The sequence below is a fragment of the Macaca fascicularis genome, chromosome 19 (genome assembly GCF_037993035.2).
Source record: "Macaca fascicularis isolate 582-1 chromosome 19, T2T-MFA8v1.1".
In the NCBI taxonomy this organism is placed as follows: domain Eukaryota; kingdom Metazoa; phylum Chordata; class Mammalia; order Primates; family Cercopithecidae; genus Macaca; species Macaca fascicularis.
Window position 1 is genome coordinate 63,630,450 of NC_088393.1, and position 23,173 is coordinate 63,653,622.

Here is a 23,173-nt window from a genome sequence, read left to right on the forward strand (position 1 = left end):
GGGACCCCCGGCGCCCGCTGAGCACCCCGCGGAGCCCCCACGGCAGCGGGTGGAAATGACGTAAGGCGCCTAGCAACGGGGGCCAGCGCGCCGGAAGTGATGCCTTCCAGGTTGGCTTGGCTGCGGAAGCGACTCCCGCCAGGGCGGGGCGCGGCACGGGAGGGCGGGGAACGCAGCAATTTCCGCTTCCGGTCCGTCGCCTCCTTCGGTTGCTTCCCGTCTCCTCGGCGGCTCCCCTCCCCCGCCGGGCTCTCCGCGCCCCTTTTGGGCGGCGGGGCGGCGGAGCCGTCGGCGTGCGGCCCCCCTTGCGTTTGTGCGTGCGCCCGTGGCGCCTCCTGGTCCGCCGCCCGGGGCCCGGCGCACGCCGCGCGACACCGAGGCCGAGCGGGGTAGGGGGCTGACCGCCATGACCCCCCAGAGCCCGGCGTGAGGGGGCCGAGGTGAGCGCGGGGCGGAGCGCGGGGGACGCCGGCCCGCCTGCTCCGGGCGTTCGGGCCTGGGCCGCGGCGCGCGCGGGCTCGCGCCTGGCCGGTTCTGGGTGTCTCTGGCGGCCTTTGTGTCTCTGCTCCTGTGTCGGCCTTGACTGCCCCCGTGTCGGTTGTCTGTCTGTCTGTCTCTCTCTCTCCTGTCTGTGTCTGTCCGCGTCTGTGTCCCGTGGGGCTCTGCCTGTGCCTGTTTCAGTGGACTTAGAAAAGGGTTTGGAGAGAGGAGTGTGTCTGTCCCGGGTCTCTTTTTCCTCTGCCTGTCAAGTCTGTGTCTGTCAGGATTTTGTTTGTGTCTTTCGAGTTTCCGAGTCTTCATTTCCCTAGTCTCTAGCCCTTCCCTGCGGGCTTTTCTGCCTATGGTGCAAATCTTACCCCCGTCCCGTCTTAACATCGGAGTTTTGCCCCCATACCTATCACCTCCAATCCTGAAGTTTCTTTCCAGGAGTCTGTTCCCTGGTCTAGAATCTGCCCCTTTTCCCCTGTTTTCTGAGTCTCTGGTGTGGTGGTGAAGAGCCCCAGCCTTGGATTCAGAGGCCCGGCTGCCTGCTAAGCTGTGTGGTATTTGCCAGGTGATACTCTCTATCTCCAAACCTCAGTTTCCTAGTCGTAGGAAATTCGTAGTTCGTAGGCGTTCATAGTTTCTACATCATTGGGTCTTTGTGCCTGTAAGTTGAGGTGATACATGTAAAGTACCAGACGGTATCTGACACATAGCAAGTGTGTAATTACTGGGAGCGCTGGTTTTTGTTATTACGGTGCTTAGAGGTTTTTACACAGTAAGTGTTAGATATCGGTCGGTTATTGGAGTACTCCTTGGAGAACTTTGCCATATCCTTTGTATTCTTTTTAATCTAATAATTCTCTTGGAATCAATTTAATTTGAAATACGATCTCATTCTAAGCAGTATCTGAGAAATGGTAGCTTTGATGTGCTAGTTGGGTATTTTTTTCTAATGCACGCCAAATAAGTACACAGTATTAAGATAGTGCATTTTCTGCCGCCACCCTTTTGGAACTGTTCTCTGTTTTTTTCTCTGATAATAATAGCAGCCAGTGTTATTGAGCGCCTACTATCTGTAGGGCACAGAGCCAAGCACTGTATGTACCCATCTTATTTAATCAACAGGCCTGCCAGGTAGGAATTCTTTCATTTCAGAGTTGAGCAAACTGCATCTCAAGGAGGTTGGCGCTGCAGGTAGCTGATGTGGCCAGGATTTGAACCCACATTTTATATTCTTTGCCATTAGATTCCATTTTTCTTGTGTCTTATTTCTCGCCAGGTCTCTTTGTTTCTGGGCCTCTGTCTTTCCTCCTTGGCCTCCTGCCTCCCTGTCTTCCCATGTTCTTGTATCTGCTGTTGCTTGTATCTTTCTCATTGTGTCTCTGCCTAGCTCCTTCTGCCCGGGTTTGGGTTTCTGTGTGTCTCTCTCTGTCCGGGTCTGTCTCTATTTCTTGTCAGTCCCCTTCTCCATATTACATCATCTCATCATCTTAATGTGTCAGGCTGGGGCTGCTTTGGGACTCCGGAGATTTTCTTTTTAACTAGCTACATCTGTCTTCAGGTGCCTGGCTCTCTAGTCTGAGTTCGAAGCAGAGGTCAGCCTCTGTCAGTCATCCCTGTCTTCCCTGGGCTTACATCATGGTGGGGCTTTGAAAATCTCCCTCTGTGGCTTGTTGGAGCTGCACAGACTGGTGATGAGAGCTGGCTCTGGAACCAGGCTGCTCCAGGAGTAAGGTGTGTGTCCCTGGGCACGGGGCTGAACCTCCGTGTCTCAGTTTCCACCCTGTGAGGTGACTATGAATCATGGGGTTGTTTCAAGATTAACTGAGTTAATACATGTAAAACGCTTAAAACAGTGCCTGGCATGGGATACGAGCGCTGGTGTCATCATCGTTTGCTTGACTCTCCTGTTTCTCATCACCAGTCTTGGAATGGGTTAGTTTAATTGAGGTTAATTTAAAAGTATGAGTTTTGGAGTTCAGGTGGGCCTTGGTTTGAGTCTGTCCTGCCATTCCTGGTGTGTGACCTTGGTTGAGTTAGTTAACCTCCAGGAGCCCAGTCTCTGCATGCAGTATTGAAAAATGTCATGTCCCTCTTGTGCTGAGTGAGCACCTGGCACACAGCTGGGACCCAGGCAGTGGGGCTGTTAGGTTCCTTATCTCTCCTGAGCCCTGGGCTTCCCCTGTCCTTGGGACGTCTGGTCTTCTGGCTTCCCCGGTTCTTCCTGCCGCCCTGGGTTGGCTCCGTGCTCCTGCCCCTGTCTTTAATCCCTTCATCCTTCATCAGCCTTCTTTCTCATGTGTCCTTGTTTTGCTGTGGATTCCTGCCCGCTCCATCCTTGTTCCAGAGGTCTGTCCTGCCCTCCCTCTCCACTTCCTCCTTGCATGGTTTACTGAATGGTTTTTCTGGGCCAGCTTCTTTGGTAGGAAAAGCCACGTCTAGACAAACATGCGCTCTGCCCCCATGGGGCCTGTAGGTTGACCTGAGCTACAGAATCAGACAAAAGAATATAAAATCATGAGGGAGGCTGGGTTTACTGATGAGGCTCCAGGGAAAGGTGACCATGATGTTTGAGTGTGGACCTGGGAAGTGTAAACAGAGCACTTGGGGTGAGTGGACATCCCTGGGCGAGGAAGAAGGAAGAGCGCATGGGCAGGATGGAGTGCCTGCGGATGTGCTACCAGTGTTTACAGGGCGTCAGTTCCCTAGATGACTGCATGGAGCCCCATTTGACGGAAGAGAAAGCAAAGCTGAGGTGCAGGAGATGGCAGCCCACCCACTGTGGCCTGGCCAGGAACTAGCTGAGCCAGGGTGTGGGGCTGCGATGTGCCACTGCATATACTCTGCCTCACTGAGCAGGGGCCCCAGCAGGAAGGAGGCAGCCTGTTTGAGGAACTGAAACATGGATGGGGTTACTTTGAGACCTAGAGGTTAACAAGGGACAGAGCCTTCTGGGCCACAGTTAGGAACTCATCTTTGACCCTGAGGGCTCTGGGCAACCCATGTCCCACTTGTGTTTCCAGAGGTCCTGTTCCCTTCTCAGATGCGGTGACCTGCCAGCGCCTGCTGCAGCCTTCGTCCAGGAGTCACCCCGTCTCTCCACGCATCAGGGGCCCTGTGCCCCTTGCTGCTGCAGCCGGGCACCATGTCGACCTCGTCCTTGAGGCGCCAGATGAAGAACATTGTCCACAACTACTCAGAGGCGGAGATCAAGGTTCGAGAGGCCACGAGCAATGACCCCTGGGGTCCGTCCAGCTCCCTCATGTCAGAGATTGCTGACCTCACCTACAACGTCGTCGCCTTCTCGGAGATCATGAGCATGATCTGGAAGCGGCTCAATGACCATGGCAAGAACTGGCGGCACGTCTACAAGGTCAGCGTCCCGCTCTCCTCCCCAGGCAGGTGCAGGGGCTCAGGCGGGAGGGCAGGAGCCCGTGTTGTGCACCCTGCCTGGGATGGCATCCCGGTTCTCAAGAGGAGCTGTAGAAGAGTAAAATCTCTCTTTTTGTTTAATGAAGGCAACGAATGTAAGGCTAAGAAGTTTGGAGCCTAGTGGTTAAAATCTGTTTTTTGAGTGAGTGGTGCATTCGTAAGATTCATATGCTCAGGAGGCCCGAAAGGGCCCACAGTGCCCATCTCTTCTGTGTGCCCAGATACCCAGTTCCTTTCCTCACAGCAGCCAAGTTTCTGCTCTGGGCCCCGTCTGTGAACGCCCCTCAGGCAGGTGTGTGCTCCCCGTGGCACAGGCGATGCCACGCTGGGGATGAACACTGGAACAGTGTCGTGTTCTCACACTGCTTGTCAGACTCAAAAGCCTGCATACTGTTTGCTGGCATCAGTCCGACAGTGGGAGAGACGGGACCATAGGGATGGAATGCAGAGGGCAGGTTGGTGCTCGCCGGGAGTTGGACGGGAGGGGTCACCTACAGAGGGCAGCACAAGGACATTTCGGGGGCAGCGGGACTGTTCTGTGCCTTGAGTGCCGTGGTGGCTTCATGTCCTGTGCATTTGTCAGAACTCAGACTGATGTTAAAATGAGCGAGTCTTACCATATGTATATTAGACCCCAATTTAAAAAAGGAAAAGGAGATTTTATCTTTACATTGCCTATCGGGATGTAAAAGATTTGCTGCTTTTTTTTTTCTTTTACAACTGCAGAACTTTCAACTCTATGGATTGGTCATAATTTATTTAACTAGTGACTTGTTGATGGATTTTTTTGAAAAGGGTTTTGCAGTGTTTTAAGAATGAGATTGCCGTGAATATCCTTGTACCTTTGCTGTTTTCTAGAACTGGAGTTGCCGAGTCAAGAGGCTCGTGCATGTGTAATTTTGGCAAATGTGGCCAAAGTGCCCTCCATGGATGTGGCCTAGTTGCTGGCCCTGATCCACTGACCACACACGCAGATCGCAGGTTTTGGGTCAAAGGGCTCGCACCTGTGAGCAGGACTCAGCGAGTGGGTTTTCAGTTTGCTGTTCGTGGGGTCCAGGGGCCTTAGCATCCCCACCTTTGGTCTTTGGTTACTGTGTTCCTCGTGTTACGGCAAAGCGGCCAAGGACGTGGGCTGGGCCGGGTTACTCTCCCGGTGGTGGGATCTCGGGCTCATCCCTGAATCTCCCTCTGTGAGGGCCCATGGAGTTGATTCACGTCTGACTCGGGTTAGGGGCTGGTGAATGTTAGACAGCTGCTGTTGCGGTCCATTGGCAAGCATCTGCAGAGGGCCCGCTCTGGGTGTCTTGGTGCACCAGACCTGCAAGCCTCCACCCTCGTGCACTTAAACCTGGGCCTTTTCTGGGCGAGGTCCCTGTCCTTGCTGATTTTGGAGACTTCTGCCCAGGTGAGGGCAGTTCCCTCCACTCACAGATGAGGCTGAGGCTGGGAGCGCTGCACCACTTCCACGTGGGAGCAGGGGCTGAGGCCTATTTCCTGTGACTGGTTTTCATGCCCAGCCCGACACACCAAGATTGGGTTGAGTCATAGGTTGAATCAGTTATTGGTCATTTATTGTGAAGGGCTGGGAGGCGTTTGTTTAGTTGAGGATCTTGGAAAAGCCTGGGGGTGCAGGGGAGCCTCTGTGGAGGCAAGGAGGAGGGGCGGGGCTGGAGGGGCAGGTGGGGCTGGAGGGGTGGGTGTGCAGAGGTGATGAATCCAGAGGGGCCCTAGACGCGGATCCTTCCTGGCTAGTGGCCAGAGTGATGCTGCTGGGGGCAGAGACAGAGTGGCCTGTGGGCAGGGCTGGCAGGTGCCAAGGCCTGAGAGTCTGCTAGGGAGCATGCGGTGCTGGTGGCCGGGGTGGACGGCAGGGCAGGGCAGGAGAGGGATATGGCCTTCAGTGCCAGGCCGGGGCTTGGGGTGCTTCCTACAGGAGGTGGGAGAGCCTCCATGGAGAAGCAACTTGATTGTTTTTGTGCATGCCGCACTTTTGTCCTGAGGTTGGTTACCTGTGGGCAGCCTCTTGCTGGACGGTGCTGGGGACCCAGCCCTGATCAAACCCGACCCCCACCCTCAGGCAGCTCCCAGGTCGGTGGGAGTTGAGCCGATAGGCTGGCGGGTGCCATGAAGGAGGGAACACAGCACAAGGCTCTGCGGGCCTCAGGCAGTCAGGGCAGACTTCCTGGAGGAGGCAGCCAGCCAGTCACAGGTCTTACCCAGCCTTTCTTGCCTGGTTCTTTCTAATAACTTTGTAAAGGTGGGTTTACTGAGGTATAATTTGCACACAGTAAAACCCAGCCTTTCAAGATAGAGTTTTCTGGGTTCTGACAGATGCACGTGTTTCATAACTGTCATCACAGCCAAGGCATAGGTTTTTGTCACCCTCAAGACCTCCCCTGTGGTTTTCGTAGCCCCTCTGACACCCTCCCCAGGCCTGGCTGTTCTTGCTGTGTTCACCATCCTCACAGCATCTCTTGATTCTTGAGACTGTCCTTTCTATGCTCCCCACAGCAGAGTCTGGGCGCCGGCCTTTCTCTTTGAGCTTGGGGATCCCCAGCCCATGTGGCTGAGGACGTGGGGTTCCTGCTCCACCCTGAACTGCTGATTCCTCACACTGAGGGTGGGGTTCAGCCTCAGTACCCCCGGGGAGGGTTGATGGTGTCTGTGGAAACCTGCTTTGGTTGCCGCTTGTGCTGCCTGCTGGACGCTGTCCTGAGAGCAGCTTTGTGAGGTCAGCACGTGTCACTGTTGTCCCTGCTGTGGCATGTGCTGATAGCTGAGCATAGGCACAGGGCAGGGGTCCAGGAGGGGTCCCTGCGTCCACGTCTAGCCAGCGCCTCCCCTCTTGGATGACCACTTCTATCCCGCAGTCCCCTTCTGGAAGCACAGGTGATGAGGACAGCCCCACAGTTCCCAGAGGCCTGAGCCGCTGTGGAGCTGCTGCACGCCCTGTGAGCCTCGCCGGAGCCCTCCGTGCTGACCTGTTCCGGCGTGAGGGCGGGTCCTCTTGCTTCCCACCATCCCTTTGCCACATGGTCTCATCTTGTCACTTCACCCCAGGTGGTGGGTTGTGCAGGAGCAGTCTTTCCAGTTTGATGGATGGGGAAACTGAGGCCCAGAGATGGGGGAGGTGGCCTGCTCAGGCTTGTGGGGGAGCTGGGGCTTGGGCCTGTCCAGAGCCCAGGCTGTCCCACCCTGTGGCCCTGCTGGCTGGTACTTTGTGGATCTTATTGTCCCCGTGGAGAAGGAGGGTGATCTGGCTCTGCACGGCCTCCCTGCATGGCCTTGGGGGTGAGTCTTGGTGAGTAAGGGCCGGCGTTTATTTGGTACCTTGTATGTGTAGCACATGTAGGTTCTCATCAAATCCACAGTTGCCTGGTGAAGGAAGTTCTTTTCTTCCTTTTTCTCTGTTTTCCAGATGAGGAAACTGAGACACAAAGGAGCTCAGCTCTACCACGCAGGATGTGGTAGAGCCAAGAGGAGTCCCGAGCCCACCCTCTGGGCCCTGCCCCGAACCCCCGCTCTGGGTCCTGCCCCGAGCCCACCCTCTGGGCCCTGTCCTGAACCCCCACTCTGGGTCCTGCCCTGAGCCCACCCTCTGGGCCCTGCACTGCCACCTCACTTCTGAGGAATGCAGGGTCTCTCAGTCTTGACTTTAAACCAGGGGTCAGCAAAGTACAGCCCACTGGTGAAATCCTACCCACAGCCGTTTTTGTAAAAAAGTGAAGGAACACAGCCAGGCCCATTCATCTGTGGCTGTGGAGTAGTTGAGACAGAGAGTATATGGCCTGAAAAACTGAAATTTTTTCATCTGGCTCCTTACAGAATGTTTGCTGATTCCTGTTTTAAACTTTATTTCTGTATTGCAGCATGTCCTTGATAAAGCTGCCTTTGGCATTAAAAAGGACTATTACTTTATGCAGTTGCCCACTGCTTTTTGTTTGTTTTTAGAAAAGCAAAGGAAAAACAACTTACTCTGCAAACTTTTTTTTTTTTTTCAACTTTTTTAGAGACAGGGTCTTGCTCTGTAGCCCAGGCTGGAATCCATCAGTACAATCGTAGCTCACCGAGCCTTGACCTCCTGGGCTCCAGGCATAGTTGAGGAATAGCTGGGACCACAGGCACGTACCACCATGCCTGGCTATTTTAAAATTTTTTTGTAGAGATGAGGGGTCTCACTGTATTGCCGAGGTTGGTCTTGAACTCCTGGGCTCGAGTGATCCTCTTGTCTTGGCATCCCAGAGGGCTGGGATTATAGACATGAGCCACTACATCTGGCCCACTTGCTCACTTCTTTTTTTTTTTTTTTTTTTTTTTTTTTTGAGATGGAGTCTCGCTCTGTCACCCAGGCTGGAGTGCAGTGGTCGGACCTCGGCTCACTGCAAGCTCCGCCCCCCGGGTTCCTGCCATTCTCCTGCCTCAGCCTCCCGAGTAGCTGGGACTACAGGCGCCCGCACCACGCCCGGCTAGTTTTTTGGTATTTTTTAGTAGAGACGGAGTTTCACCATGTTAGCCAGGATGATCTCGATCTCCTGACCTTGTGATCTGCCTGTGTCGGCCTCCCAAAGTGCTGGGATTACAGGCTTGAGCCACCGTGCCCGGCCTGCTCACTTCTAAAATAAGATTTTAAATTTTTCATTAAGGAATTGCATACTAAGCACATCATGAATGTATAACACATTGGACACCTGTGTAGCCTTCGCCTAGAGGGAGGTAGAGGATGCATCCAGCCTTCCAGGTTCCCTCAGGAAACCCGTCTCCTGCGGGCACCGTGTCTGACTTCTGTCTGCCAAGACTGTTCTTGAACTTTATATACGGGGAGTCACGTGTGGTCTTTTGTGTCTGGCTTCTTTTGCTCACCATCACCATCAGGTCAGCAAGGTTGACTGTGCTGTTGCATAAAGCAGTTTTTGTTTATTTTGAGAAAGTGTCTCACTGTTGCCCAGGCTAGAGTGCAGTGGTGCGGTCTCGGCTCACTGTAGCCTCCGCCTCCTGGGCTTAAGCAATCCTCCAGCCACAGCCTCCCAAGTAGCAGGGATGACAGGCACGTGCCACCACACCTGGCTAATTTTTTGTTATTTTATTTATTTATTTATTTATTTAGAGATGGGGTTTCGCCATGTCGCCCAGGATGATCTTGAACTTGTAGACTCAAGTGATCCACCCACTTCAGCCTCCCAAAGCACTGGGGTTACAGGATTGAGCCACTGCACCAAATATAATAAGATTAAGTAATAACTTATTCTTTCTTATTTATGAGACGGAGTCTCGCTGTGTCGCCCAGACTGGAGTGCAATGGCGCGACCTCAGCTCACTGCAACTTCTGCCTCCCAGGTTCAAGCAATTCTCCTGCCTTAGCCTTCTGAGTAGCTGGGATTACAGGTGCCTGCCACCACACCTGGCTTATTTTTGTACTTTCAGTAGAAATGGGGTTTCACTATATTGGCCAGGCTGGTCTTGAACTTCTGACCTCGTGGTCCGCCCACCTTGGCCTCCCAAAGTGCTGGGATTACAGGTGTGAGCCACTGTGCCCGGCCTATTTTTTGTTTTTTCTTGAGACTGAGTTTCGCTCTTATTGCCCAGGCTGGAGTGCAGTGGCGCTATCTTGGCTCGCTGCAACCTCTGCCTCCCAAGATAAGTGATTCTCCTGCCTCAGCCTCCTGAGTAGCTGGAATTATAGGGGCATGCCACCATGCCCAGCTAATTTTTTGTATTTTTAGTAGAGATGGGGTTTCACCATCTTGGCCAGGCTGTTCTCTAACTCCTAACCTCAGATGATCTGCCCGCGTTGGCCTCCCAAAGTACTGGGATTACAGGCATGAGCCACTGTGTCCGGATATTTATTTGTTTCATTTATTGATTTATTTTACTTATTTACTTATTTATTTTTGAGACGGAATCTTGCCCTGTTGTCCAGGCTGGAGTACAACGATGCGATCTCGGCTTACTGGAACCTCTGCCTCCTGGGTTCAAACGATTCTCCTTGCCCCACCCTCCTGAGTAGCTGGGATTACAGGTGCGCACCACCATGCCCAGCTACTTTTTTGTATCTTTAGTAGAGATGGGGTTTCACCATGTTGGCCAGGCTGGTCTCAAACTCCTGACCTTGTGATCCACCCACCTCGGCCTCTCAAAGTGGTAAGATTACAGGCATGAGTCACCACACCCGGCCTTATTTATTTATTTTTAAATGGAATCTCACTCTGTCTCCCAGGCTGGAGTACAGTGGCGTGATCTTGGCTGACTGTAAGCTCTGCCTCCCCCATCCAAGGGATCCTCCCACCTCAGCCTCCTGAGTAGCAGGGATTACAGGTGGGCACCACCATGCCTGGCTAATTGTTTTGTATTTTTAGGGGAAACGGTTTCACCATGTGGGCCAGGCTGGTCTCGAATCCCTGACCTCGAGTGGTCACCTGCCTCAGCTTCCCATAGTGCTGGGATTATAGGTGTAAGCCACCACGCCTGGCCTTGTTTATTTTTAATTTCAGTGTATGTGGTAGTCCCACTGTGTGAGTGTACCATAGTTTATATATGCAGTTCACTGTGGGTGGGTTTTTGCACTATTTCCCACTTCACAATCTTTTTAGCTGCGATACCAAAGTCCAGAGAGCTCTGGAAACAAAAATGTTTCATGATCCATTTGGCACCAAGTCTGACCCAGACTGAAGTGAGGTCGTTTATATGGTGTCTGCTGGTCCCGCGGTAATGTGGCTGTTGGCAGGACTGTGCCTGGAGCGTTCTCTTATGTGTTGTATGTGTGTTGTTTTCCTGGTCTGAACTCAGGAAAATTCTGAATTCCAAAACACAAGGGCCCCAGGAGTTGTGGACCTGGGACTGCCTCTTGGCTTAGGGTGTGATAAAGCATAGAAATGGCTTATCTTCTTTCCTTTCTCTTTTCGTGTCAATACCTTGAGGGCCGGTTAAAGACTAATCTCTGATTACACTGTAAATGCTGTTAACACACCTTTGAAAGGCCCCTTGCCAGAGCTAGGTCCAGCTGCCTCAGAGGGCGAGGAGATATGAATGGCCCTGGCATCTTTCCTGGCAAATTTCTCCTTGGTTCAGACGGAGCTTAGCTGTGATAGCTGACTCCTCCCCTAGGAGCCCTGGGTGGGTTTCTGTGGCTCTGTGAAGGCCCTGGAATCACCTGCAAAATCAAAGGTGTGCCTTTTTCTGAGGTCAGTGACCAAGATACCCACTGCAGAGCCTTAAGGGGGCCATGACCCCTCAAGCCCAGGACTTGAGCCTGAGCTAGGAAGAGCCACGGAGACCTTGGTCCCCCGGCCCCTACTATTAATTTCCACTTGTTGAAAGCAAGTTTGTTTTCATATTATAAAATGCAAACGTACCAAAGGGTGCAGATTGAACGATCATGTTCCCTCTGCTCTGTCCTCTTGCTCCTGGTGGTGTGGAACCTCGGTGCCCCTCCCGAGAGAACCCAGGCCTGCGTGGGCCCTTGCGTGGATCTCTTCCCTTCTTGCAGAGGTGACAAGCTACTGCTCCAGGCTGTTGATACTAGCGTGAGGTTTTACAGTCAGAAATGCTGACACATTTCAAACTGAATACTAAGACCCCTTTCATTGTGATTTAACTAATGTGGTTTTCTTGCCATGTTACTTTAGATTTCAGTTGTAGAGAAATAGGGCTCCGGGATGCCAGGTGATGCCCACGGCGGCTGTGGTGCCTGCGGCTGCCATTTCCTCTTTTATTTGGATCGAGATAGAGCTCCTACAGTGTGCAGTCCTCTTCATACCGCACAGTTCAGCGGCATTCGGCCCATTCACAGTGCTGTGCGACCACCTCTGTCCAGCTTCAGAACTCCTTCATCGCCCCCGAGAGAAAACCCATAGCCTTCAGGTGTTCCCTCTCCATGCCTCCCTCCACCCCCGGCAACCCATAATCCACTCTCTGTCTGTCTGGATTTGCCGGTTCTGGATGATTCATGTGGACGGAATCCCAGGCCGTGTGGCCTACTGTGTATCTGTCGCTGAACGCAGTCCCTCCGTGGCTGGTCCCTGTCACAGCATGGGGCCGTGTCGTACTCGGTGGGGACAGGTGGGTTGTGGGACTTGCACTCAGTCAACTGCCCCGGGGCCTGGGCCGTCTCCAGCCTGCCTTGCGGGGCCTGCCCGGCGTGCTGACCGCCCAGCGTGCTGACCGGGCGTCCCTGTGCCCGCCCGCAGGCCATGACGCTGATGGAGTACCTCATCAAGACCGGCTCAGAGCGCGTGTCACAGCAGTGCAAGGAGAACATGTACGCCGTGCAGACGCTGAAGGACTTCCAGTACGTGGACCGCGACGGCAAGGACCAGGGCGTGAACGTGCGCGAGAAAGCCAAGCAGCTGGTGGCCCTGCTGCGCGACGAGGACCGGCTGCGGGAGGAGCGGGCGCACGCGCTCAAGACCAAGGAAAAGCTGGCACAGACCGCCACGGGTGAGCCCTCCCTGCGGCCCCTGACGGCCTAGAGTCTGTCCTCTGCCTGCTTCCCTGTCTCCCAGCCAGGAGCCACTGAGGCGTCCCCCTTTTCCTCCCCTCACCTGGGACCCTTGCTCTGGTCTCACTTGTGCTCTTTTTTCCCTTAGGACCTCCCATGCAGCAGCTCTGGGGCCCTTCCTGCCTCTTGCCTTGTGCCCCAGGGCAGGTCTAGAACTGGGAACTTTTATTCCACTTCCCCATAGGCTCAGGGCCTGAGGGCGGTCAGTGCTGGGGACAGTCACACAGTGACTCCCGAGGGTGCCGTGCTTCTGTCTGCACCGAGATGAGGGAACATTGGAGAGGCAGAGGGTAGCCTGGAAGGGGCACAGAAGGAAGGCCAGAGCCAGGGCCTGCAGGTTGCACCAGGCATCTGGGCCTGCGTTAGGAGCCTTGGCAATGCCTTCCGGAGGTGGAGGACTCAGTCTGGTGGGTGGTTACCAGCCCTGAAAACAAAACTTGAAATAGTGCCTCCCACATCGTCAGGCCAAGATCTGCCCCACGAAACATTTCCAGTTATGTGATGGGTGTGTGGGCCTTGGACTGTGCTGGAAAGTGTGAGCTATGCTGGGCTCACAGCCGTGAAGAGACTAGTCCTGCTGCTCAGGACGGGGAGGGAGGCTGGAGAATGTCTGTGAGGCTCTTCTGCTCTCCAGGAAGAGTGGAGGTGCCTCAGTTAGTGGGGGTGCGTGAGATGGGGAGGGGCCGCTAGAGCACTGCCCTGGAGATGGAGGTGGGTCAGCCAGGCCGCCACAGACAGCACGAAGGGCCTGTGGCCCCCATGGGGTCCGGCTTGAGGGACTGGACTTGTTTGGGGAGTCTAGGCCTTCTGTTTGGACAGGTCTCATTTGGGATCACCGTTCAGCACCCACGGGGATACATGGGTGTGATGGGGTGTGTACGGCCCTGCCCAGAACTCCAGAGTAAGGACCCAGGAGCTGGTAGACGGCGTGAAAGCAGAGTGTGAAGTGGAGGGAAGAAGCTGGCGTGGCGTGGGAGTGCTCAGAGCCGGGGACACCAGGAGGGAGTGTGGGCGGCAGAGAGGGGCTGGTCAGCTTGAGGCAGACAGGTGGGCGGCGGGGTTGGGGTGGACTGAGGAGGGACGTTGGCAGGAGCTGGGAGGAGAGTGGGAGCCTCAGGGAAGAGGCCTGAGGGTGGGAGATCCTGGCTTGGGGGTGGTCAGACTCTGTGCAGGGCCAGAGCCAGCGTCCTCTGCGTTGCTGGCCACGCCTTCCCATCCCAGCTGCCTGGCCCTGTCTGCCAGCAGTTGCTGGGAAGCGGCTGCGCCCCTCTGACACTCACCAAGGACTCAGGAATGTGAATTTCATGTAGTTTTCACTGTCTTTTTAAGACTTTTCAGTTATTTAATTTTTTAAGGGTACTCGAGTTTTCGCCCATCTTGGTGCATTCTTTTCATTGTTTCCCACCATTGAAAAATGTAAAGGCCTTTCTTGGACCTTCTCAGGCCAGCTGTGGCTGCCACTGTGGTGTGCTGGCCCCTGTCCTGGAGCGAGCTGTGTGGAGGGCTGTGGCTGGGGAGGAGGTTGGGGGCAGCTAGGGAGTGCGCCCTGAGACCCCCAGTGGGTGGGGAAGGGCCTGTGGTCCCTGGGCAGCACCGAGGCTGGGGGATCCAGTGATGGGAAGGCCCGGGTGTTGCTGGCTGGGTGCCGTGTTACCTGTGATGTGGGAGGTGCGGCCCTCAGGGCTGCTGGGCATTGGATTTAGCCACCACTGGGCTTGGGGGTTGGGGCATATGCAAGGTAGAGGTTGGGCAATGGGGTGTAGATTCCCAGCACCCACCACTGAGAGTCCCCAGAGCTCAGGAGGAAGTCGCAGAGGCAGGGAAGAGGAGGAGGGGCCACAGGAGCGTGGTCCTCCCTGTGCCCCGGCCTCACCCGTGCCCCACGCTGCCCTTCCATCTGCCCATCCCCCTAGACGGCCACTTACCCACCCAAGTCTGTCAGCCGCTGCTGGTTCTCTCATCCTTTCTTCACTCATAACCCCAGATGGTCACCCTTTGGCCTCGCTCTGCCGCCCACGTGCTCCCTGGGCATACCATGCACCCAGTCCTGCTGGGCACACTGCACGGGGGCCAGCCTGGGGGCCCCTGAACCTGCTGCAGGTGGGGCCGCCAGACAGCTGCCTGCTGTAGCTCCGGGCGAGGGGAGTCAGGGCCTGCTTGTCAGGGAGAGGCCTGGGCCCGGGGAGTGGGTTGGGTGGGGACAGAAGTATAGAACACAGGTGCAAGGCGTCTTGGAGCTGGAGCGGACAGAACTTGCCGACGAGTGCACAGTGGTGGGGAGGGCGGGGCAGGAGAGGCAAGGTCCACCCTGGGGCTTTGGAGGCTGGGGCGATGGCCCCACGCTCGGCAGGCCTGGGGCCTGGTTGGAGCCTGTTCTCTGCACTGTGGAGGGGGCCAGGGTCCACAGGCCTTGAGGGCGGAGAGAACAGTGTCAGGACAGAGGGTAGGCGGGGGTCACTGAGAGGATGCTGCGGTGGAGGCGGGGATATCTCAGCACCCTCCTGGAGGGTCTGGCCGTGCTTTCCTGTGTCCTCTGTCCCTCCTCCTCCTGCTCCTGGAACCAAGGGCTCCTTCCTGGCCCACTCCCCAGCCCTGACCAGGCCTTGGATCCTGCCGTCTCAACAGACGCTGTTCTCCCACTCTGAATTCCAGTTGTTCCCTGCCAGAGCTACCATTCTCCACAAGCCCTGGAAACAGAGGCCTGGGAGACCCGGGAGGAAGGACCTCCCATCCCCCAGGGGCCCAGCGACAGACCCCGGGCACGCGGGAAGTCCTGGTGGTGGCAGGGCTCAGAGGTTCCTGGGGTTCCCCATCTGCTTATCAGACTGACTTTTGCTCTGGTCCTTCCCTGATGCCTGGCCCCTCCCATGGGTGGGGCTGCCTGCACCCCCCTCCGGGGACCCTGCATCCCCACCCTTTCTCCTCTGGGCACTTGGTGTCTGGTCTCTGCCTCTCGGTCCTAGTCTTGGCCTTCAGAGGCTGTAGGGTGGGGGACTTGGGGGGTGGGGTTGGACACAGAAGCCCCCATCTCTCTAGGCTGTGGGGTTTCCTGTCTCTCGTTCCCTGGTCTGGGTCTCACGAGTTTCTCCCCCACCCTCCAGCCTCATCAGCAGCTGTGGGCTCAGGCCCCCCTCCTGAGGCGGAACAGGCATGGCCACAGAGCAGTGGGGAGGAGGAGCTGCAGCTCCAGCTGGCCCTGGCCATGAGCAAGGAGGAGGCTGACCAGGTACTGGGCGTGCAGCTGGGGCTGTCTGTCCGCCACCCGCCTCCACGTCTCACCTCAGGCTGCCTCCCAGCCAGACGCAGGCCTGGCCCTCACTGTCGCTGCTCCACGTGCTGTCACTCGTCTCCTCCCCAGTCCTGCCTCATCCTCACCCCCCGTCCCTCTGCGTGTCACTCTCTGCCTGTCCCTCACTGGTTCAGGGACCCCAAGCCCTCTCTTTCTTTGACCCTATCTGACTCTGGCTCTACCTCTTTTCCTGCCTCTGCCTCTGGCCCCTCCCGCCATGCCCCTCACACTCTCTCTCCCCCAGCCCCCATCCTGCGGCCCCGAGGACGACGCCCAGCTCCAGCTGGCCCTTAGTTTGAGCCGAGAAGAGCATGATAAGGTCAGAGCAGCCTCCCTGCCCCTGCCAGGGACTCCCCTCAGACCAGCCCCATCGCCCCTTCCTCAGTCACCCCCCACCATCCTGCTGGGCTGGAAAGCCCACAGGCTCACGCATGTTGAAGCCTCAGTACCTTCAGCTGTAGGATGTAGGACCTCTGGTCAGACAGAGCCTGGTGGCGGCCAGCGCAGCTGTGCCAAGGTTGCTTGGGTGACCAGGGTCCGTTCCTCCCCCCAACGCAGGAGATACCACTGAGGCGGGTGCCTGTCCTCCCTGGGTGCCCCAGCACAGCACCCCACTCCCCTCATCCCCGTGTCCCACCCGACCTTTGACCCAGGTGCCCCATCCCCATGTCATACATTGTCCGCATCCCATCGAATCCTTCAGCCGCCTTCGTTGGGGTGGGAGGGGTTGCTGGGGCTTCCGGGCTGAGGTGGCATCTGCCTACGGCTCACGTTCTCATGTCTCCCTGGCTGCTGCCCGTGCCCCAACAGGAGGAGCGGATCCGTCGCGGGGATGACTTGCGGCTGCAGATGGCGATCGAGGAGAGCAAGAGAGAGACCGGGGGCAAGGAGGAGGTGAGCGGGGCTTGCTCTGCCCTCCCTGGCCCCCGCAGGTGTCCGTCCGTTCCATCGCTCATTCCTGCATGGCCAGGTCCCTGGAGCAGAGGCTGAAACACAAGGTCCTGGAGCTGGGCACTGGGTTTCCAGGCCCGGTCGGCCTCTCACTGCCTCTTCCTCCCCGCTGGGCTGAGGCTGGTGACTCACCAGGCTGCCCTGTGGCCACCTTCTGTGGTCAGCACTGGCCATCCCTCTTCGGGCCGAGCACCATGAGGGCCACCCCCACCCGCCACAGCTGAATGGGGAGGCCCAGAATAGGTCAACAGCCTGACATGGCCACAGGAAGGAGGGTGCAGGGCTCGCCCATCTGTTACACTTTCTTCGGCACCTCCTTGGTGCCATGCCGTGTGCTGCACAGCAGGGTCTGTTGGTGAGTGATGAGGCATGGTCCCGCCCTTGCAGACAGTGTGTCTGTGGCATTCCTGTGCTCTGCAGCTGAGTAGCAAACCCTCCCACAACCTTGCGCTTTCAGGTCACGCTTCAGTACTTCTCTGTGACGGGGCCCTGCTGGCTGGTTTTGTTTCGTGTCAGAGCTGAGGTCACTCATGCCTCTGGTCCCAGGGCGTCCGCACTGGCCTTGCCCTCCAGCCTCCTCCCCTGGCCTCTCCCCAGTTACTAGTCTGTCCCGAGTGTCCTCACAGCACAGTAGCCGCTGCTGCCCCACCCCAGCACAGGCTCATCGGGCTGGGTCGCAGTTGGCTCCCAGCCTGTGCACTGCTGTTGGTCTCAGCAGGTCCTGAGGCCAGCCCAGGTTTGAGGGGTGGGGACAAGGCCCCCTCTCCATGGGAGGTGGCAGACAGCTTGTGGCCATAAGGCACAGTGGGACTTTCTTGGTAGATGGAAAGCCTCTTTATGTTGGCGTCAGCCAAGGGGTCTCTACCAGTGTCCCCCACAGCTCAGTGACCCCAGTGAGGGCTGCCCCGTTGGAGGAGCACCGGATCTCACCCATCTCTTCTCCTGCCCTGGACTCAGCTCTTCTTCCCCTCCCATCCCCCCGGGGCCTTTGCCTCACGGTGCTGACTGGAGATGTGTGCATGAGTCTGTTGGGGACACTTGCACTTTCCGAGACGGGCTCTGGTTAGCTGGGCCTGTCGTGTGCCACCCCAGAACACAGGACCTTGCAGCGTGTGTGTGTGGCGTGGGAAGTGCGATGCAGTGAAGATGACTGTGGGGTGCAGTGAAGATGACTGCAGTGCGATGACTGTGGGGTGACGGCAGGGCAATGTAGGGGGCATCATGAGAGGTGCTCAGGGTGACCTGAGTGGGGTTCAGGGGGGGCTTCCCCGGGGAAGGCATGGAGCAGGGACTGGGGGCTGACTGAAGAAGGCACGGTGGGCAGAGGGAGGAGTGAGCTGCTTTGGGTTGAGTGAGGGGAGGGCTTGGCCTCCATCCTCAGTCAGGGCTGGGCAAGGACCTGGGAGCAGGTGGGGTTAAGGGGCTGCCCTGCCGTGGTGTGGAGAATGGATGTGGGGCAGGGGTGTGGCCTGTTGGATGTGGGGCAGGGGTGTGGCCTGTTTTGGGGCTCCCTGGGGTGGGGGAGGTGGGCAGGGGTGGGCCGACCCTAGGACGTACGAGGGACGGAGGGTGGGTGGTGTGTTTGGGGCCTGCCTCCCTCTTACCCCTTACGGATGGCTGCTGTCTGGACACCCAGGGCCTGGCCACCTCCCCAGCGACGGGCCCCAGCTTGGTCCTTGTCCCGGGCTTCCCACCACTTCTTCATGCTCCTCCTCTTCTCTCTCCCCCACAGTCGTCCCTCATGGACCTTGCTGACGTCTTCACAGCCCCAGCTCCTCCCCCGACCACAGACCCCTGGGGGGGCCCAGCACCCGTGGCTGCTGCCGTCCCCACGGCTGCCCCCACCTCGGACCCCTGGGGCGGCCCCCCTGTCCCTCCAGCTGCTGATCCCTGGGGAGGTCCAGCCCCCACGCCGGCCTCTGGGGACCCCTGGAGGCCTGCTGCCCCTGCAGGACCCTCAGTTGACCCTTGGGGTGGGACCCCAGCCCCTGCAGCCGGGGAGGGGCCCACGCCGGATCCATGGGGAAGTTCCGATGGTGAGTGCATGGCCTGCTTGCGTGCGGCCTCTATGCCTGTGTGCACCTGTCCTTGGTTGGCTGTGCCCTTGGACAGGGACAGATGCAGCCAAGTGGCCCCGGGCAGTGGTGGGGGCGTCCTGGGTACAGGGGAGGGGGTCAGATGAGACATCCCAGGACAGGGCGTGTGAGATTGTGCCTTGGAGGACATGGGGGTGTGCTATGGGGAGCAGCTCAGCCAAGGGGCACAGAGGCTGCGGCCAGTGCAGAGCCTGTGTGACGTAGGCATCTGGGAAGGGCGGTGGGTGGAGCAGGGAGGTGTGGGTGGAGAAGGGCCTGACACCCAGCTGGACAGGGGAGCAGGGGAGGGGGTCAGATGAGACATCCCAGGACAGGGCGTGTGAGATTGTGCCTTGGAGGACATGGGGGTGTGCTATGGGGAGCAGCTCAGCCAAGGGGCACAGAGGCTGCGGCCAGGGCAGAGCCTGTGTGACGTAGGCATCTGGGAAGGGCGGTGGGTGGAGCAGGGAGGTGTGGGTGGAGAAGGGCCTGACACCCAGCTGGACAGGGGAGGGGTGGGGGAGCTGAGGGAGGGCTGGGTAGGTCTGGCAGAGGCTGCGGGGAAGCCCCTCACCCCAGCTGGGGTCCCAGGGCCAGAGCCTGGCAGTGATGCCCAGTTGGAATTTGAGTTTGTGTGCGGGAGACCGGGAGCAAGGGAGCTTTTGTGTGAACAGCCACAGATTCAGAGGCAATGGTCCCCCCGGCCATCTGGGCAGTCAAGGTTGCCAGCTCCTCATGCTCTTGTGTCCTCACCCAGGTGGGGTCCCGGTCAGTGGACCCTCGGCCTCTGATCCCTGGACACCGGCTCCAGCCTTCTCAGATCCCTGGGGAGGGTCACCTGCCAAACCCAGCACCAATGGCACCACAGGTACTGCAGTGGGGGTGGGAACGGAGCCCCGGGCAGGAGTGAGTGGGAGATGTTAGAGTCGAGCATCCTAAGGAAGGGTGGACGCCCGGACTGGAGGTGGGAGCTGAGGCGGGGCCCCAGGGAGGGGCTGAGCAGAGCATCCCGATCCCACAGCCAGCGGGGGATTCGACACGGAGCCTGACGAGTTCTCTGACTTCGACCGACTCCGCACAGCACTGCCGACCTCCGGGAGCAGCGCGGGTGAGCCCCTGCCTTTCTTCCCAGTGGCCAGAGGGAGCCCCGTTCCCGGCTGTCTCTGTCCCACTCCAGACAGGGCCGGCTGGACTTAAGGATGAAAAGTTGACTTGGGTAGAGTGGGCCAGAACCATCCACTTGTCTTTAAAACAAGTGTGCATCTTGATTTTAGAGAAATTGCAGACTTAGAAACAGAATTCTTCTGGTTTCCCACCAAAATGTCGACCTCTGACCCGTCTCTGCCTCCACATCGCTTGAGTGCCTTGCAGACTCTTCAAGTGTGTCAAAGAACAGGGACTGTCTTGTCCTGTGCAGTGAGCTGCATGGACAGGGGTTTGGAAGGCAGCCGAGGCTCCCCTTCCAGGTCCCCACTCGCCTGCTGGTGGCTCCAGGGCTGGCCAGGGTGCGTCCTCATGGGTGCTGCCTTTAGCTGCCCTGGCTCCTTGGGGTTTTCAGCTGGCGTAAGCCGGCACGCGCCGCCTGTGACGGGCCCATCTGCTGAGTCCCTGAGTGGCTACTCCGTCAGGAGTGTCTGAGGTCATTGTGGCCACTAGTGCTTCACCATGGCCTTCAGCTGGCACCTGTCTGTCCCATGATGAGTCATGTCAGCCTTATCTCTTGGTTTTTTTGTTTAAGTGAGCTGTTATTGAGGCACAGGTTGTGGTACAGAAACCTGTTTCCCCTGATGAAAGGCCGGTGGCTAACGGGGAGTGAGCTGCGCCTGCACTCCCCTCCTCTCATTATCTAAGTTAACATAGAGCAGTTTTCCTTCTTTTAGGCCTTTTTTTGTCCCATACAAATGTGTGCATTTTTTCAACAGTAGATAGAATTGTTAAATCTATTTAAAAAGAAAATCAGGCCAGGCGCAGTGGCTTGCGCCTGTAATCCCAGCACTTTGGAAGGTTGAGGTGGGCAGATCACCTGAGGTCAGGAGTTCAAGACCAGCCTGACCAACATGGCCGAAACCCCGTCTCTACTAAAAACACAAAATCAGCCGGGCGTGGTAGCACACGCCTGTAATCCCAGCTACTCGGGAGGCTGAGGCAGGAGAATCGCTTGAACCCAGGAGGTGGAAGTTGCAGTGAGCTGAGGTTGTGCCATTGCACTCAATCCAGGGAAACGAGCGAAACTCCGTCTAAAAAAAAAAGTCAGACCTCCAGCCAACAGACGTCTTCACGCCGGCCCAGAACACGTGTCTTTGCTGTCTGTCCACTTGGAAGCTCCCGCTGGGGCTGTGTACTCAAGGAGCGTCTGAGGGCAGGCTCCTCTGAGCCTGGAGGCCCCTGTGAACAGGCCCCCGCTGCCTTCCCCCGTGGGCCTAGAGACCCTGGACAGCCCCTCCCTGAAGCAGTTGCTGCCTTGTGGTTGTCAGAGGGTGACACCTGCTTCCATCATCCCTCTTGCGTTTGTTCACTGGAATCAGACCCACCTTGTGGGAATCTGGGCTGACATGCAAGCTTTTGGCCTGGGCAAGCATTGCTCTGTTCTGCACCTCAGTTCCTCTTTCCTGAGGCTTCTGGGCACCGGGCTCTTTGAAGCGCCCCCTATGATGGCCTATACTGCTCCCAGGTTGGAGCCTTGCTATCTGCCCTGTCTGAGCCCCTCTCCCCGCTCCTTCCAGGAGAGCTGGAGCTGCTGGCAGGAGAGGTGCCGGCCCGAAGCCCTGGGGCGTTTGACATGAGTGGGGTCAGGGGATCTCTGGCTGAGGCTGTGGGCAGCCCCCCACCTGCAGCCACGCCAACTCCCACGCCCCCCACCCGGAAGACGCCAGAGTCATTCCTGGGGCCCAATGCAGCCCTCGTCGACCTGGACTCGCTGGTGAGCCGGCCGGGCCCCACGCCGTCTGGAGCCAAGGCCTCCAACCCCTTCCTGCCAGGAGGTGAGTGTGGGCCCATCACCTGCCCAAGTCCTCCCTGTGGGTTCCAGCAGAGCAGGTGCCTCACAGGGCAGGGACGCTTCGCCCCTCGCCTGCACGTGCTGGATGGACACAGGTGGGCCGCGCCACTGACTGCACTCCGTGTCTCTGGTCTTCTCTTCCTGCAGGAGGCCCAGCCACTGGCCCCTCCGTCACGAACCCCTTCCAGCCTGCGCCCCCTGCGACGCTCACCCTGAACCAGCTCCGTCTCAGTCCTGTGCCTCCTGTCCCTGGAGCGCCACCCACATACATCTCTCCCCTTGGCGGGGGCCCTGGCCTGCCCCCCATGATGCCCCCAGGCCCCCCGGCCCCCAACACTAACCCCTTCCTCCTATAATCCAGGGCGGAAGGGGGCCTGGCTCCATCCAGCTGCCCCATTCTGGCTCTCTGGGAGATCAGTGTTGTGAGTGCATGTGAAATGGGGGATCCCTGCCCCCAGTGCCCTTCCCCCTCCTGGGGCCCACTCACACTACATCCTCTTCCTTTCCCACCCCACCTCCCCGGAGAGAAACTGGACATGGGGCCTGGGGAGGGGAGCTGGCCAGAGGAGGACCCCTTTCCCGTGGCATTAGAAGGGGGAGGGGCGGCTGGGGCCCCCACCCATTCCCCCTCCCTCCAAACTCTCAACCCTCAGTCAGTGTTTGAGCCTCCTTGTTCCCCTCACGCACCCCCTCATGCACCCTCGGTGAATCCTTGGTGATGATTTTGGCAACTTTGGGAATAAATGGCAATTCCCACGGGCTTGGCTCCCCCAGCTTCCCATCTGTGATTTCGCGTGTACCCCAGAGCCCTTCATGCAGGGACCTGGGGCTTGGATCCCATCTCTCTCTCGAGGGTGGCTGGGAACCAGCCGTTCTGTCTCAGAAGTCCTGATTTCCCTGACCCTCCCGGGTCAAGGGTTGGCTGGGTTGAGGGTGGACGGCGCGAGGCCTGGCAGAGCTGTAGCCCACGCAGGTCCAGGTGGTCAGGAGGCCACTCATGGCCAGACGCTCCCAGTGCAGGAGGCCTCGCTCTTGTGTTGAGGGAACACTAGGATGAGGTCAGAGTGCACTGGGGTTCAGGGAGAAGAATCCTGAGGGATGGCACATACGCAGCACAGATCACCATCGCCATCACCTGGGCCCCCCGCAAGCATCACTAATCCATCCCTGCACTCCGGAAACCGCGTCAGCCTCTGTCGGCTGAGCCGAGTGAACCACCAGGTGCCTCCTGGTTGTCGTCTGTGTGCCGTTGTCCTGGGCTGGACCATACCTGATGGGATCATCGCAGAGAAGCCTCGGGCCGCCTTGTGAGGGGGTGTTGCTGTTATCTCCAGGGGTAGTTGACAGCTTGTTGCAGGCCCCACAGCAAGGGCCTTAGTGACGGGGATCTGGCTGTGTCTGTTTTAAGTGGAACAGGCTGTTCTTCCATGTGGAGTCTCCCTCCATGA

General features: G+C 57.7%; 1 protein-coding gene across 4 annotated transcripts; it reads left to right on the plus strand.

Annotated features, from left to right (window-relative positions):
• Window positions 1–207: 207 nt before the first annotated feature.
• Window positions 208–22,484, plus strand: EPN1 (epsin 1). 4 transcript variants are annotated; one of them, XM_045380085.2, is made up of 11 exons: window positions 208–440; window positions 3,510–3,859; window positions 12,102–12,351; window positions 15,514–15,638; window positions 15,946–16,020; window positions 16,512–16,595; window positions 18,385–18,688; window positions 19,485–19,595; window positions 19,749–19,835; window positions 21,451–21,708; window positions 21,873–22,484. In XM_045380085.2, the coding sequence occupies exons 2-11, from the start codon at window positions 3,632–3,634 to the stop codon at window positions 22,079–22,081; spliced, it is 1,731 nt and encodes a 576-aa protein (XP_045236020.1). In that variant the 5' UTR covers window positions 208–440; window positions 3,510–3,631; the 3' UTR covers window positions 22,082–22,484. The 4 variants fall into 4 exon arrangements, with proteins under 4 accessions (XP_045236020.1, XP_045236019.1, XP_045236022.1 ...); XM_045380084.2 differs by having other exon boundaries at window positions 3,530–3,859; XM_045380087.2 differs by lacking the exon at window positions 15,946–16,020.
• Window positions 22,485–23,173: the final 689 nt, after the last annotated feature.

Excerpts from the sequence above, each read along its gene's own strand:
- EPN1 (XM_045380085.2), top strand. The coding sequence starts at position 3,632 with ATGTCGACCTCGTCCTTGAGGCGCCAGATGAAGAACATTGTCCACAAC. Across the intron at positions 3,860-12,101 it reads ACTGGCGGCACGTCTACAAG|GCCATGACGCTGATGGAGTA; the intron begins GTCAGCGTCCCG and ends GCCCGCCCGCAG. Across the intron at positions 19,596-19,748 it reads CAGCACCAATGGCACCACAG|CCAGCGGGGGATTCGACACG; the intron begins GTACTGCAGTGG and ends CCGATCCCACAG.